Here is a 15,340-nt window from a genome sequence, read left to right on the forward strand (position 1 = left end):
TGCCTCTTGGCCAGCCCAGCCCCTGGCATGAGCACATCCAGAGGGATTTTGCTTGGCAGCACTTGAAACCCACCCGCTAATTCAGCAAAAGACACTTAGCACGTGTAAACCAATATTTAAATGTCTTGGTCCCTTTCCCACTCGGATTCTCCCCCCCCCCCCCCCCCCCCCAGCATTAATTTCTGCTGTGAGCTGGCTGGCACATTTGGGGATAGAGGGCAAGCAACAACTAAAAATCCAGGGAGAATTATGTTTCATAATGAAACAAATCACACCAAGCTGAGCTGGCCTTGATTATATGATTACAACACTGCTGAGGGATGTTTGGAGCTGACAAGACTTTTCATATTTCTATTTTCCTCCTGTGCAATCAGGCTGGACCCTCAGCCTGTGCACACTGCCAGGCCTCCAAGAAGTGAGTGCAGTGACTCCCAAATTGCCAGCACACAGGCATCCACTCATTTAAAGCTCTCTGGGTTATGATGGCTCCAATGCACACAGGTGTCTAAATATTATTTCTAAATGAACAAGGCCTTTGGTTTACCTTTCTAAAGATGCTTTTTCTACAGTAATACTGGCTTAACATGACAGGGGTGCCAACTGTGGGTACAAAAGTGCTACCTGAGGGCCAAGGTGTCCCCAGTATCAACAGGGACTTATTGGGAATATTAAACCCACCTCAGGGAGACCCTGAAGAGGGATATTTAAAATTGTTGTGGTGAGGCTGGAACACAGCAGCAGCTTCAGTCTGTGCACAGGAAAGCATCTGGATGGTGAAGGTGGAGGACCTCCAGGACATAGTGTGAAGGTGCTCACAGGACACAGCCTCATCACGCGGCTGTTGATGGGTGGGGAAGGCTCTGGTGTCACATTTGGCCTGCTAAAATGCTTTGATCACCAAATATGTTGCCTACCACCGTGTATTCTTCACTGTGGTGAGCACAGAGGGATGAGGAGAGATGACCAAAGGGAATTCGACAATGAAACTGACTTAAAACCCCAAGATACCCTCTCCTGGCTCTGTTCCTAGCAGAGTTTGATATGCTTTCCAGCTGCTCTGCCATCCTCAGTGAGGTTTCTTGGCTCTTGTGGGAGCAGGACACTCATCCTTTCCTCCCCCCTTAGTAAAACAGCACCACATTCGTTCAGCTCCACATTCTGGAAGAGTCTGTGGCTACAGGGAGCAGTCCCACCTCAGCTGGCAGCAGGGAATGGCTGGCCCCTCTCAGGTTGCCACCTCTCCCCACACAGCCACCAGCTGAATAAATGTTAATGCACACCATAAATAAATTAGGCTGCTTCTCTGCTTACGGGCGTCTGTTCTGAGCCCAGATGACAGCCCTGGTGGGGGGGGAACCAGGCTCCAGCAGAACCCATGGGAGGACTGGCAGGAAGTGTTTCTTTCTGCACAGCATTTCCCACAGCAGGAAAGCTGCTGCCACCCATTTCTGAGTGACTCCAGGTGGGCTTATGCAGGTGTTCCCCCCAGCTGCTTCCAGAGGTGTCACACAGCACTGGCTGGCTCTCCTGACGGATTAGGTAGCGTAGCAGGAGAAGTTCAGGGCAGTCTGATGATTGCAGTGATTTCTCACAGGGTGTGGGGAAGAGCAGCTCATTTCTGTTTGGTTGCTGTCTGTCCCTGCGGTGCTCAGCCTCCTTCCAGGGTCTGTGAGACCCTGCCAGCTGGTTCCAGCCTGTTCAGCCACCCTCCATGCACTCACTTCTGGGAAAGAACCAGACTTGATAGGGCACAGGGCTGGAAAAGGGGTTTGGGAGCAATGAGTTGGGCTGGAGAAGCGCAGTGCTGATGCTGATCACTTGACACTGCACACCCGTAACCCAAGCCAGGCTGCGGCGCTGTAACAGGACACGAGGCACTGGCACAAAGAGAGGAGCCACTTCCTGCCCAGTGTGCCCTGCACAGGGATCATCTCCCTGGGGAGCCACGGGCAGAGAGGCTCCACTGGTGCCAGCATCACCCCTGAGCCACAGGCAGCTGCTTGGCACTGGCCAGGCAGAACACACCAATGGAGAAGAAGGAACTTACCTTTAATGGTCATGAACCAACTCCTGGGGGTTCCACAGATCTGCTTGCATCCCAGCAGGGCCTCCAGCCCCAGCCACATGGAGAGGTCCCTGAGATGAGACCCTCCAGCCCTGAGCACAGTGCCCAGACTGTAATTCCCTGCTCCTGGCTCTCCCACACCCTGCCCAAACCATGAGCTTGTTCACAATCCCAGCTGGAGGCCACATAGCTGTCACATCATTATTGACATGAGCAAGGAGGGACTGTTCCCTCCCCACAACCTTTAGGAGAGGATTTGTGCAGGATTTAACACACACTGGTATTGTCTGCAAGAGACAACTCTGGCAGGAGCAGTGGCCTGCCAAGCCTGCTCAGCCACACTGCTGAATCAAGATGACCAGGTCCATACCTAAATCCACAGGGATTCAGAACAGTGCCACTCACTGTCATGTCTTTAAAGATTTCATCATACTGGAGAAAAGGCCTGAGGTTCAGCAGAGATCCAGCCTTCTTGCCCAGGTCATTAATTCCTGCTGTCCCCTCCTGCTAGCCCTGAATAACTCCCTTGTCCTTCCCCTGGTCCCTTGGTGCCTTCCAGCTCCCTTCTTCACATCCCCTTTCCCACCTGAGATTCCAGCTTCAGATTATCCTGCTCCCCCTTTGACACTGTGTGTGTGGGTGACCCTTCCATTCAATGCCTTGGACACTTAATACACCAACTGGAAACAGGGCTGGAAGAAAAACTGGAAGCCAACAATCCTGTTGGTTCCTGCAGATCAAGCCCCAGTGGTGGGTGAGATAGGGAACACATTGGCTCAGTTCAGCCATGACTGGAGCCAGTGGGAAGAGCAGACGCTGCTCCAGGTGCTGCTGGCCAGGATTTGGGATGGCAGTTAGTGACAGGGATGCTGTGGAGAGGGATCTCCCACCTCTGATGCTGTTCAGCATCTCCAGTGACCCTTTTTCTTTGCCACCTTGAAACTGCTGAACACAAGTTCTCACCTTTCATGGAGTAACTGCGTAAAGCTCACATAGAGGAACCTTTTCCTAAATGGAAATGGGGTTTTGGATATGCCCAAGTAGTTTGGGAACTAAAGTTTGGGAACTAAAGTTGTGATAGTTCATAAAAATAACAACAAAAAAAAAAAAAAAAGAGGAACTTTTCATTACAATTTTTTTTTCAAGATTCAAAGAAAGCTAATTAATTAAATCAGGATTCCCACAATCTTACTATGTTCTGAAAAAACAGAACATCTTACTATGTTCATTCAAAAAATGTCATTACCAGCTACAGAAAGCTGAGAAAACACCAGTTTAGGCTTTTTGGTGGAAAATAATTTAGCAGGTTTCTTCCAGGTCTGGTTGTAAAGGCAAAAGGGAATATCTCTACTGGTAAACTATAGCTCTCAATGCCCTGATTATCCTGCTCCAAGCAGCCTGCTGGACACACTGAACACAAACACACACTGTTCCTCCATGTACTCAGTCCTTGCACAACCCAGGAGCTGTGCCAGGTTTTTATTTGCTTTCCTAGAGTGGGTTGTGTCTTCAGCTAATAAAGCAGGAATGTGAGCACTTGGGGCTGAGCTGTGGCAAACATGAAGCGTGCCGAGAAGGAATTCAGCCGTGTGGAGCCCGGAGCCGCTGCTCCCTGCTGCCACAGCCCATTCACACTTTAATGAGAGCTGTTCATTCACTCTAGGAGCTTCCAGATCCATCTGCTCACACCGGCCATGAGGGAGAGCTGACCAGGCAGACATTCCCAGTGCCACAGGCGCCAGTACAGACCAGCCCCAGCAGTTCAGCAAGTACCACAGATCTAACAGCAAACCCAGGGAGCTTGATGCTCCCTAGACTGCAAAGATATCCCAAAATGGAGCTCTCTCTGTGCTGGCCATGGAGAGCAGGGAAGGAGCAAGGCAGGACCTGCAGATTCTCCCCTGTCAGGTATCTCAGGCACAGCAGGTCAGTGCAAGGCTCAAAACCAGATCCTTGACTAACCCTGGGTAACCTGGAGCAGGAAGCAGGAACCTAGCAGATGCTGTGTTCAAGTGCCACATCTGGCCCCAGGCTGGGATCCTGGAATGGAGGTTATTCCATACTGCTGCTCTGTAAGCCAGCCTGGCAGGTTTCTGTGGCTGCCAGGAGCACACAGAGCATTTGCTGCACCATTTCTGCTCAGCAGGCTGGTCCTGACCTGCCATTTGGCACAGAGCAGCTCATGCTATGCTGGCAGGTTCCTATAAACAGTGTGTGCACTGCTAGATAATGTATAGATAATGTAAAGATTATATAAGGAACTGGCAAGCTCCAGAAGTAACCACCAGGACTTCCCTTAGGCTGCTGTAATGGATGTGGAGGCTGGGGAGGTCAGCAGTGTGATTCAGGGAATGGAGGAGAGCTCCTTGGTGTGGCTCTGGCAAAGAAAACAAATCCAATGCCTCTCATTCCTCAGAGACTGCTCTGTACTTGCCCATACATCCCCCTGTCTTCTGCTGTGCCTTCTGCCCAGCAACAGCTGTAAACAAATGTGGGGAGGGACAGGGAGGATCAGGTAGGATCCTGTGTGGTAAAACTAATTAATCAGAGAAGGATGTGCCTGGAGGGGAGGCAGAGGCCACTGGCAGGTTGTAGTGGGGGTGCTGTGCCCCTCTGGCTTGACAGAGGCTGTGCATGGAGAAAGACAAGCCTGCTCCTGCCCTCCTTGGCACTGCTCAGCATTCCCAGAGACCTTAACCAATGATCCCAGCTGTGAGCTGGGCCCACGGACAGTTTATCCCGCTAGTTGATCTCCTGTGCTCACTGAACATTCACAGCCACATCCCAGCTCCCTGCTAAATAAGGTTTTGCATGGAAATGGGGAGGGAACTTGGCACTAAAGATGTGCTTTGGCTTCCTGGACCAAGCTGATAACCCCAGCCCTCCAGGATGTGCATCCATCCTGCCTTTTTTTCCTGATTTATTACTCTCTTTCATCCTCTCCACTCCTTAACATAAAGCCAAACAGGACTCTTTCCCTGCTAGCCAAGATTTTAGTATCATTACTGGGATTTCAGCCCAGCACTGTTTTGAGCCCCCAGGTACCACCTTGTACCTCTGCAGTGGTCTCAGCTCTTCCCATTTCCTCACTGGTGCCAGTGGGAAACACCATTCCCACAGCACTGTTTATCTGTAAGATACCAGTGGCAGATAACATTCGTTCCCATTTTGCCCCTCCTCTGGGTGTGAGGCAAGATTAAAGCTACCTGGTTAGTAGAGAACTGAAGTGAATTCTGTTAAAGAACCATTTATAGGGTTTTTTCCCCTCAAAGGATTGTCTTGGGGATCACTGGGCCAGACCCTGAGAGGCAAGAGATGAGACAATTTACCAGAGGCTGTGTGTGTCCCACGTGTTATCCATGCTCAGGGCATTCAAAGCTTTCTGGATTCCCCATCCCATACATACAGCAAGTGTCTGGGATCAGCACAACTGCTCCTCAGGCCACAGGGGATCCACCAGCACCTGCCACGACACCCATGCTATGAGCTGGGTTTTTTCCTTGCCAGACACAAAAAGGACAGGACAAAGCTCTATTGTTTTCCCATCTCTTTGGCTCTCTTGGCAGACAAAAGGGGAAAAGGACAGTGGTCACTGTGGGTTCATGCCAGCTTTATCACCTCTGGATGTTTGCTGTACCAGTGCCACAGTCCTGGAGCTCTCCCTGCCCTTTGCCTTTGTTATATCCAGAGTCCTTCACTGCCACACACTCTGAAGGTCATAGCAGGAGATAAACAAGAGGTGCAGATTGCTGTCTGAGCTAATTTGGGGAAATCATCACTATATTTCTGCAATGCTCATCTATCACATAGGGATTATGCAAATTCTCCACATCCTGGGGCCAGGTTAGGGGTCAGATAACACCTGAAGGTACCCAGGTCCTGTTGCAGGACACTGTAGAAATGCCAAGTGTCCTGGTGTGAGGTGTCAGATGAAGCAGGAGGAAATGAGCTCCTGCTGCTGCTGCTGCTGCTAACAGGCCAGCATGCACTCATACAAAATTCAGCAGGTCAGGGACAAAGCTGTGCAGAAGGGCAGGGTGCAGCCACACAGGACAGGTGACCTGCCTTCTGAGGTATGGCTGGCTAGGGAGTTCACCTGGGCCAGGCAAAGGATTCCCCTTGATCAAGAAGTCAGAGAGCCACAGATTTTGCTATAGGCATCATTTACAGAATGCCAGAATGGTTTGGGTTGGAAGGGGCCTTAAAGCTCATCTCATTCCATCCCCTGCCATGGACAGGGACAACTTCCACTGTCCCAGGTCACTCCAAGTCCGGCCCAATCTGGCCATGGACACTTCCAAGGATGGGGCAGCCACAGCTTCTCTGGGCAATGTGTGCCAGGGCCTCAGCTCCCTCACAGGGAAGAACTTCTTCCTAAAAGCATTTTCAGATCAGCCCAGCCCAACCAGAGCCAAATTTAATCAAAGACAAATAATGATGCATGTTGGAAAGCCCTGCAGTATTTCACCATATTGTTTTGAGTAAATAAACCAAAAAACACTCATTTTCTTTAAAGCACCCACGCTCCTTGGATAGATGTGGCCCAAATATGACTCTCTCATGATCAGCAACCTGGTTCTTTAATTCTTCCTGTGTTTAATTCAAAACCAAGTGCTAGAAAAGAAGGAGGTTTTGGTGTTCTGGCACCCTGCTGTCCCCAGAAACTCTGGCTGGTTCCAGACCTCGTGGTCTTATTTGCGGATGCCAGCAGGAAACACAAAACTAAAAGTTTCCATGGGTGTGGGGGACAGGTAGAAGCCAAGGAGACAGAAGGGATTTCAGGAGAACATGCAGAAACACCCCATTTCTTGCCCTGGGCAGCTTCTGGGACATCACTTGAATGACATCGGGAGACAGAATAGAGGCACTTTGTTCTACTTCTGTGGCTTGTGGAGGTAATGCAGAAATTCCCCCAGGGAAAAATCAACAGAGGGAGGGGAAACATCTGCATTTCTCCCTGTCCCAGGGCTTGCTGCTCTCTGAACAAGGCTGCAAAGGGCTAAAGAGGCCTTTGCTCTCTTGTACTCACTGAGTGCAGGTGATGGGAAGTTGGGCTATGCAGAGTTCTGAGGTTTTGGTCAACCCCCAAAACTTCCAAGGGCTTCTCTGAAGATTTTCTCAGCAGTGCACACTGAGATCTCCCCTGACTGTGACACGTGCAGCTTCTTTGAGCTCGGAGGAAGGGGAAAAGGCACAGGAAGGGATCCCAGGGAGTCTGAGGGCAACCAGCTGCTGCCCTGACCACTGCTACAGCTCCGTGGGCTGTTTTCCTACCAGGAACACAGACCTGTGCTAACCTCCCACTGGAAACCTCATCCCCCTGGTATTTCTTCCCTCCCTCAGGGACTACCAGTTCCCCACACAGCTCCTCACCCTTCCTCTCAGGGCTGGAGACATTTGCCTGTCCGAATGTAAACTCCCTTTGTTTCCAGACCACCCACTTCAGCCTTTTCCACTCCCTTTGGAAAAGGAGGGGATGGGATGTCTTAAAACCCAAATCTGTCTCCATCCCACATGAATGCGGTGTTCTCATTTCCATCAGTGTCATCTATTTACATGAGAAATGCTCAGGGAGGAAATTGAGGTTACTGAGAGGAAAAAAGTGCCTCACATCAGCCCCAAATCCCTGTGGGATGCGCTGCCTGTGCCCTATCCCAGACCTTGCCCCACATTGCAAGTAGGACAGACTGCAATTAAAGCCCCCAGCAACCACAAAGTGCCACTGAGCCTTTCCTGCCAGCCTGAGGTGGGAAGGGGCTGCGCTGCAATACTAATTTGTTTATTCAAGGTCACTCTGGAATGGCTGAGCAGGGAGCTGGTCTGGATGTCTGAGGTCTTTCCCCTGAACCATCCTCACTCCACCTCTGAGCTGGTGCTGGTGGTGTATGAGACACAGGCTCAGAGCCCTGCAGTCTCCTGTAATGCCTCTGCCAATATTCCCACCAGTTAATCAATAAATCTCTTCTACTGGGGAACATCCACCACTCCAGGGCTCAGCAGTTAGGCACAGAGGCAAAACACTGCTGTGTTTTCAGCCACAGGCACGGAGCTACAGGTGTGAAGTACTCCTGTGTCCTGCCAATCGATGGCACAGCCTAAAGAGTGGTAGGGTAAGTGTTAAAAAGCTTTAGAAATCAGCTTGAATTAACTTCTACCCACCCTTGCCAGGCTCCAAAGAAAAGCAGTGGCATCTTTTCATGATCCTTATCACTGGGATATCTCCGGGTGCTCAGTACGCTCCCCAAGCCGTGGGCAGGATTGTGCTCAGCCCCGTGCACCAAGAGGAGCTCGATTTAAAAGCTCTTGGCTGGCCAAGGAGAAAAGGTGAAATCCCCAAGGCAAAGCTCAAGGAAAGGCAGTGCTTGTTCTGGAGAGACCCCTGCTGGCAGCGCCCGTGGAGCCCGAGCTGGAAGCTCGGGGACTGTGAGAAAGACTCAAGAGTTCTAATTCTCAGATCCAAAGAAAAACAACCAATGCTTCTTTTCTTGTTTCTTACAGAACAAAGGAAAAAATACTCCAATTCTAACATCATTATGCACGAGACTTCCCAGTACCACGTCCAGGTGAGCACACACACGCAATGGAGCGCTAGGGGGCTGACAGGGTCAGTGATGGGTGCCTGCAGTGCAGCGTGTTCCCTGAGCTCTGGACCTTTAGGAGGAGAAGGGAAAGTTGGGAACCTCCTTACCATTAAACTCTCAAGTCACTGAGTAAATGGGGGAGAAAGAAGATTTCAATAAACAAGGGGAATTCTGTACAAGGAAAGAGGAAATGGAGAAGCTGTTGTCTTCTCCCTCCTCTGTGTTTGAAGGAGAGCACGAAATGCTGTCCGTCCTGTCACCCTGTGCTTTAAATTCTTCTGATCAGCACAGACAGGTTAAAAGCAAAGTTCCCATGGTCGTTACTGGAACTTAGCTTTCCAAACAACAGAGACCACATGGACTATCAGCTTTCAGCTCTCCTCAGCTACTGTGTCCTCTCAGGTAACACAAACCCTTCACACAAGACAGGCAATAAGCCAAATCCATCTCCCACTGCCACAGACACCCACCCAAAAAGAGAAGCCAGCCTGGCCATCCTGACCTTGGCAATTCCTGTAATGTAACTTGGTGGTGCAGGACTCCATGGAGGAGGTGGGGCCATTCATCACTGAAAACTGAGCAAGGCAAGACAGGAGAACACTTTCTCAGGTTCATATTTAGGAGATGGGGCCCTTTGAAAGCCTACATTTAGACTTGTAAAGTGCCTGTTTGGAAAGAGGTCCTGGTTTCCATCGGAGAAACCAACTCAGTGGCTCAGAAGTCACTCATGGATGCAGAGAAGGGACTTTAAACAGTGACATGTAAATTAATTCTTTATTAATTATGCCATAAGCTGCCTGTTTGTCAGTCTCTCCCCTGACCTTTGACCAAGGCAAACAGGATTGCAGTGGCAGGCAGTGAGATAGAATGAGGTTTCCTCACAGGAGGCATTTTATACCTTTTGAAGTAATCAGATCAAAGTTTAATGGTGGGTGGAGTCATTGCCCATTCTAATAAAAGTTGCTGTATTTAAATGTCTATCTGGATGAAAACAGGTTTTTAAGGGATAAAACAAAGACAGCAACAAGCTTCTCCCTCTCAATCCACCCATATTTACAAAAAATGGAAAGCAGAAAAATATTCTGATGACTGAGTCAGACAAGTAACTTCCCCTCCATGAGAACTGACTGAACAGTAAACAGCAAAGGAATTTATGAAGCTTGTAAAGGTGGTGGAGAAAATAATAGAAGAGATAAAAATGCCTGTCATCTTGAGTAAACCCATACCCTCACTGCTCTGAAAGAAAAGGGCTTGTCACCTCTGCACAGATAAAACTGACTTGGCAAATACCTTCCCATGCACTATTTTACAGTAACATACACCCAGCATGTTTTTCATTCGTGATTGCATTGCTAATCTCAGCTTTCAGCTCACACACCTGCCAGGAGTTCTGTTTAGACAGTGCCTCACCCCATACTTTGCTTGATGAACACAGGAATGGGCCTTGCATTGTCCTCTGCTCTGCTCCTTTTTCTAGTCTTTGGAAAACATCTAATAGCAAATGGGTCACCACAAACCCTATACAGCCCTAATGCCCAAGAGCATGTTTAAAGATTTTCTGCAAAGTCTACCAGTGCTTTAAATCCAAGCCTTTCCCTGCATCCACCTTGTGGGGAGCCAACTGCAGCAACAGTTCTTGCCTGTGCTTCCTCACAACCATCCAAGGCTCTGAGATGGAGTGCACACATCCATCTCAGGTCCATCTGGTCTGTGCCAGACCCCAACATCCACAGCTTCTCCAAGTCCCACAGCAGGACATGCTGGAGCAGCATCAGCTTTTGCTGCCTCTTAATCTGCTCCCCAGTTTGCATTTACTTGGGCTTTTACAAGGAAAAAGGAATTCTTCCCAACAACTTTGTCATCCTCCTCCATGGCCCACTGATGCACATGTCAACTGTGGACACAACCCACTGGGTTACTGAATAAGCTCATGAGTGCATCAGCCCCAGAAAGAAGCTACTTGATCCCTAGAATGGTGATTTCTGATCACTGGGAGAAAGCAGGAAGATACAGGATCAAAGGGAGAAAAAGCCAGGCAAAACTCATCCTGTTACTACAAATTTCCCATCAATTTAGCACTTTAGCTTTAAAACACTCCCTGTTTTTCCAGCTGTTGCTTTGAAACCAGGATGTGTGCATCAATGAGAAGCAGGCATTTCACTGCTGCCCTCCCCACAAACTCTGAATGCCCAGCAGGACCATTTTTGAGTGGCCACACTGCTGTCCCTGGCCCCCCAGGGCAGTTCTACCTGCAGCACCTTGTGATTCCCCTGCTCCAGGGCTTAATCTGCCCCTGGCTCTCCAGCTCAGCCACTGCTGCTGAAGTGCCTGTTCTGTATCCTATTGAACAAGGAAACCAGGATGAGAGGGTCGTGCTGGTGGATGGGCCTTCAGTATTCCCGGGAAAAGAGAAAAAGCTGAGATCTTGTCCAATAAGCCTCCAAAGGTTGCAGGCCCTTGGACTGCACAGATGCCTTGATCAGGCCTGTAGCTTATTCATGCAAAAATCTGCTTTTCTCTGCTGGAGAAAGTTGGTACAGACAGAGAAAAGCTTCAGCTGCTTTTTGAGTCAGGCGTGTTCCCCTTCCCTTCCTACCAAGAACATAGCTGGCCAACAAAAGAACAAGGTGAAACAGAACCTTGTTCCTTCCTGAGTTTTTTTTTTTTCCTTCCTGAGGTTTTTTTTCCTTCCCATGTATCACCTGAACATGTGTCCTGGCTGTGCTGTCTCTGCCCCGGGGCCAACAGCTGGGCAAACTGCGTGGCTGCTCCGAGTCCCAGCTTTTCCTGCCTTGCAGTGCCCTCTGCTGGCAACACAACCAGTTCTTCCATCCGCAGGGAGCAGCGCTTGCTCACCTGCGCTTGTGGAGTGGCCTTCACCCACTGCTGGTGGGGACACAACGTTTGGATGTGACACATCTCTCCTTTCCACAGCTGCCTCCCTGCCCACCATTCCCTTCCCATGGAGTCCCAGGGTCCCACCAAAGCTGCAAGTGCTGCCCCATTACACAAACTCTGAACATACAGGTGCCAAGTGCAAGGTTTGGATCACCACACACTCCAGGGTGCAGTTGGAGCAGGGATGGGAAAGCAGCTTGGATGGCTGTGCTGTAGCTGAGCTGCTCCTGGCCAAAGTGCTCACACAGGGTGGGGAAAGAAGGGAGGACAGCACAGAAGCCTGGCTGATGGGAGAAGACCACGGGCTGGGTTTACAGGAGAGGTGAAAGGAGGTAGGAATACCAGGATAAACAAGCAAAACCACAGGCAGGCAGCAAAAAATCCTTTCCTACAGTCAGCAACACCCATTTTCACTACTATGAGGGCTGATTTGGGTATTTTTGGGGAGAAGGTAACCCCAACCCTAAGGGGAGCTTTAAGGGCTGGTGTAGAGTGAGCTGCCAGGTTTGGAGCTCCTGCAGGCTTTGCAGCATAGAAGCTCTTCAGAGTAGCTATTCCCAGAGCATGGGACCCTACACATTGCATGGATCCCACTTGGCACAGGGGACCAACACTTGTCCATGGTCTGTGTGAGCTCTTTGCCTGGCACAAATCCCACACAAGCAGGCTTGCTACACAAGACAAGCAAAACACAAGTGCATTTATGGCTTGGCAAGCAAAGCAATGGTTTGACTGCCATAGTTCTACTTCCAAGCTAGATTCAGAGGGGCCTGGGGAGTAACTCATGTGTGTGAAGCATTTGCCCTGCTGGATGGGGATGAGAGCTGCTGGAATTGATGAAAGTAATATGCAAGTGGTGAAACTGGTTATGAAAACCCATTATGAAACCCAAATCTTTCATTGCCACGACAAGGCTGGTACCAACAACCAAAACTGTTTTTTGCAGCAGCAACTTCATGCCTGAGCTCTGAGAAACTACAAACAGTAATTGAAGCCTCTAGAGATGCTTTCATCACCAATTTATACACCCCAAAAAACATTTTCCACCTGTTTTTATCTCCTTTTTCTCCCCAACTTCAGCACTTGGCCACCTTCATAATGGACAAGAGCGAGTCCATCACGACAGTGGATGATGCAATCCGGAAACTCATCCTGCTCAACTCCAAAGAGAAGATCTGGACACAGGAGATGCTGCTGCAAGTGAATGACAAGTCCATCCGGCTGCTGGACTGTGAGACACAGGTACCTGGAGCCCTGTGGGGCTGACCCCAGACTGAAGTGTGGGGTGCAGGGAGTGCCCTTTCCTTTCAGCCTGGGAAAGAGCAAGTTCTAAGGAGCACAAACAAGGGTGAATCACTACCAAAATCCTCTCCTGGATTAGAGTCAGCCCTGCAGCATGGGAACAGGATGGTTTTAGCAATGACAAATTAAGGAAGACCAGCCCAGGGATCCCAGGAGTTCCTGCACAGCACCATTCCCTCTCAGTTCAGCAGTTCCCCATTGCCTGACACCTTCCCCCTTCTCTTGCAGGAGGAGCTGGAGGACTTTCCCCTGCCAACAGTGCAGCACTGCCAGACAGTGCTCAATCAGATGCGCTATTCCTCCATCCTCCTGCTCGTGTGTCAGGATTCTGAGCAGCACAAACCTGACATCCACTTCTTCAACTGTGATGAGGTGGAGGTAAGCAGAGCCCTCCTGCTTGCTGTGAAACAGAACAAAACACACTGCTTGCTGTCTGCCCTTTCCCCCTTCCTCCAATCCTTCCTAAAGCCCTTAAACACATCCCTGTTCTATCCTTAAGGCGGAGATGGTTCATGAGGACATAGAGAGTGCCCTGGCAGACCACAAGCACGGGAAGAAGATACGGCCACAGACACTCAAGTAAGTGCTGTGGGATACAGCTGGGAGCAACAACAATAAACCCCTGTTTCCAGTGGTTTAGTCACACTCCAGTCTCTTGGAAAAGGGATCTGCAACCACTGATGGGTTTGTTCTGTGTCATTTTCTTTTCAGGGCAAACCAGGAAAAGATCAAGCAGAGACAATCCATCCTCCCCCCACCTCAAGGACCGGCTCCCATCCCGATCCAGCATGACATGCGAGGCTCAGCAATGAACAGGAACAGGGTGGCACCTCCTTCCCAGCATGATCCAGGTACTGGGAGCACTCAGGAAGTCTGTCCTGGGGATGGGAGACTAATTAACTCAGACAGCCAAACTTCCTGAAGTGGTCTGTGGTAAAAGTAAGTGTTGTACCCACTGGGTGTCTCCTGCTCAACAAATAAAAGCTCCCAGAAACTCCTTGTAACAACACCCTTATTTGGGGGATACAGAAATGACAAAAAAGCAAAAACCCCTCATAAGCCATCACATGAAATTTGAACCAGGCATTGGTGATCTTAAAATGTACAGACAAGACATTTGGTTAGAAAGACAAATTCCTGGTTCTGCTGACTTCACAGGAGACAAGATTTCACCCTTGAAAATCAACATGTTTTCATGAATTCTTGTAAAGTCAAGTGTGGAAATGCAGATCTGAACTCACCCCTCTTATGTGCTCATCTAAAGTCTGATTCCAAAACCATCCTGACTAGAGCCCATTTGAGTTGGCTTGGAAAAACCTGGTATTTTCCTTTGGAGAAAGAAGTAACAGAAGTAACTTCCTAGGAACAGAAACAAGCTCTTTCTCTTACAGAACATCAAAGTGATGAACAAACTGTAAGCATTTTTTACCCCTGCCTATCATACCACCTTATCTTAGCATTCATTTCTAGTTTCAAGGAAAACAGGTAATAGGATACTATAACACATCCAAAACACTCATTTGCTGGGATGGCTTCTGAAGCCTAGCAACTGCTCTGGCTGCTGAATGGAGAACTTATTTCAGGCCCAGTTCTGCATCATAAAAGGAATATCTCTATTTCTGAGCTGGACCATGAATAAACATCTCTATTCTGGTGAAAAGCAGCCACTCTTACCTCTGCCCTTCCAAGGGTGCTCGCATCAGCAGAGCTGGGAATTCCTCTAGGCAGGATTTCTGGCTCTGAGTGCACAGAGCCTTGCAGGAGAGCAGATGACAGGAGAAAGTCTTGAGTGATGCCTGTTTGCTGAGATTCCTTCTCCATGAAACACCTTCCTGCTTTTCCTATAAAACCTGTCCTGATGGGGCACCTCATCCCCACATTTACAGATGCTCTGGACTTGTCATGGTCCTTTGCCAAAACTGCCTCCCCAGTTCTCCCACTTGGCAGATCCTGCTGTGCTGCCCTTTCCAAGCCCCTGCCCTGAGCTGACACTGTTTGCTTTGCATGAGGGGCCAACCCAGCGATTGTTCCCCCTGGAATATTCCCCCCCACACTGGGTGTGTGGCTTCTAGAAGCCAGGAGGTGCCTCGGGGTTGGGTTTTTTGCAGGATGATTGGGACTTAGCACCTGTTACAAACATTATTCCTGAGGTGCCCTCACAACCCAGAACAAACACCCAAGCTCAGAGCTACCATTTCATGGACCCCTGCCTTTTATGGAGCCTATTTCCAGCCTCTGGTAGTAAATCTGTTTTCTCTCCCTGGTTTGCAGACTATGACCGACGAAGCTCTGGCTCTCATGACCATGAGGAATCCCGTGCCATGTTAGCACAGAAGATTGAAAAGGAAACGGTGGGTGACAGGGACACTGCACAGTCCATAGGCAGGAGCAGAGGCAGGGAGCAAGGGAGAGGGAGCAGAGGCAGGGAGCAGACATTTAGTGCATCATCTAGGCATTTTTCCAATTGATACCTGCTGTGCATAAAGATAAGGTG

General features: G+C 49.5%; 1 protein-coding gene across 3 annotated transcripts in view; it reads left to right on the forward strand.

Moving 5' to 3' along the window:
* Positions 1-15,340, forward strand: part of EPS8L2 (EPS8 like 2) — a 48,933-nt gene that overhangs the window by 21,227 nt on the left and 12,366 nt on the right. For all 3 annotated transcript variants that reach the window (XM_059474468.1, XM_059474470.1, XM_059474469.1), the window contains exons 4-9: positions 8,564-8,628; positions 12,625-12,786; positions 13,075-13,224; positions 13,346-13,425; positions 13,558-13,697; positions 15,118-15,197. In XM_059474468.1, coding sequence (XP_059330451.1) covers positions 8,564-8,628; positions 12,625-12,786; positions 13,075-13,224; positions 13,346-13,425; positions 13,558-13,697; positions 15,118-15,197 — 677 coding nt within the window. The remainder of the gene's footprint in view (positions 1-8,563; positions 8,629-12,624; positions 12,787-13,074; positions 13,225-13,345; positions 13,426-13,557; positions 13,698-15,117; positions 15,198-15,340) is intronic.

This window comes from Ammospiza nelsoni, chromosome 6 (assembly GCF_027579445.1).
Source record: "Ammospiza nelsoni isolate bAmmNel1 chromosome 6, bAmmNel1.pri, whole genome shotgun sequence".
NCBI classification, from domain to species: domain Eukaryota; kingdom Metazoa; phylum Chordata; class Aves; order Passeriformes; family Passerellidae; genus Ammospiza; species Ammospiza nelsoni.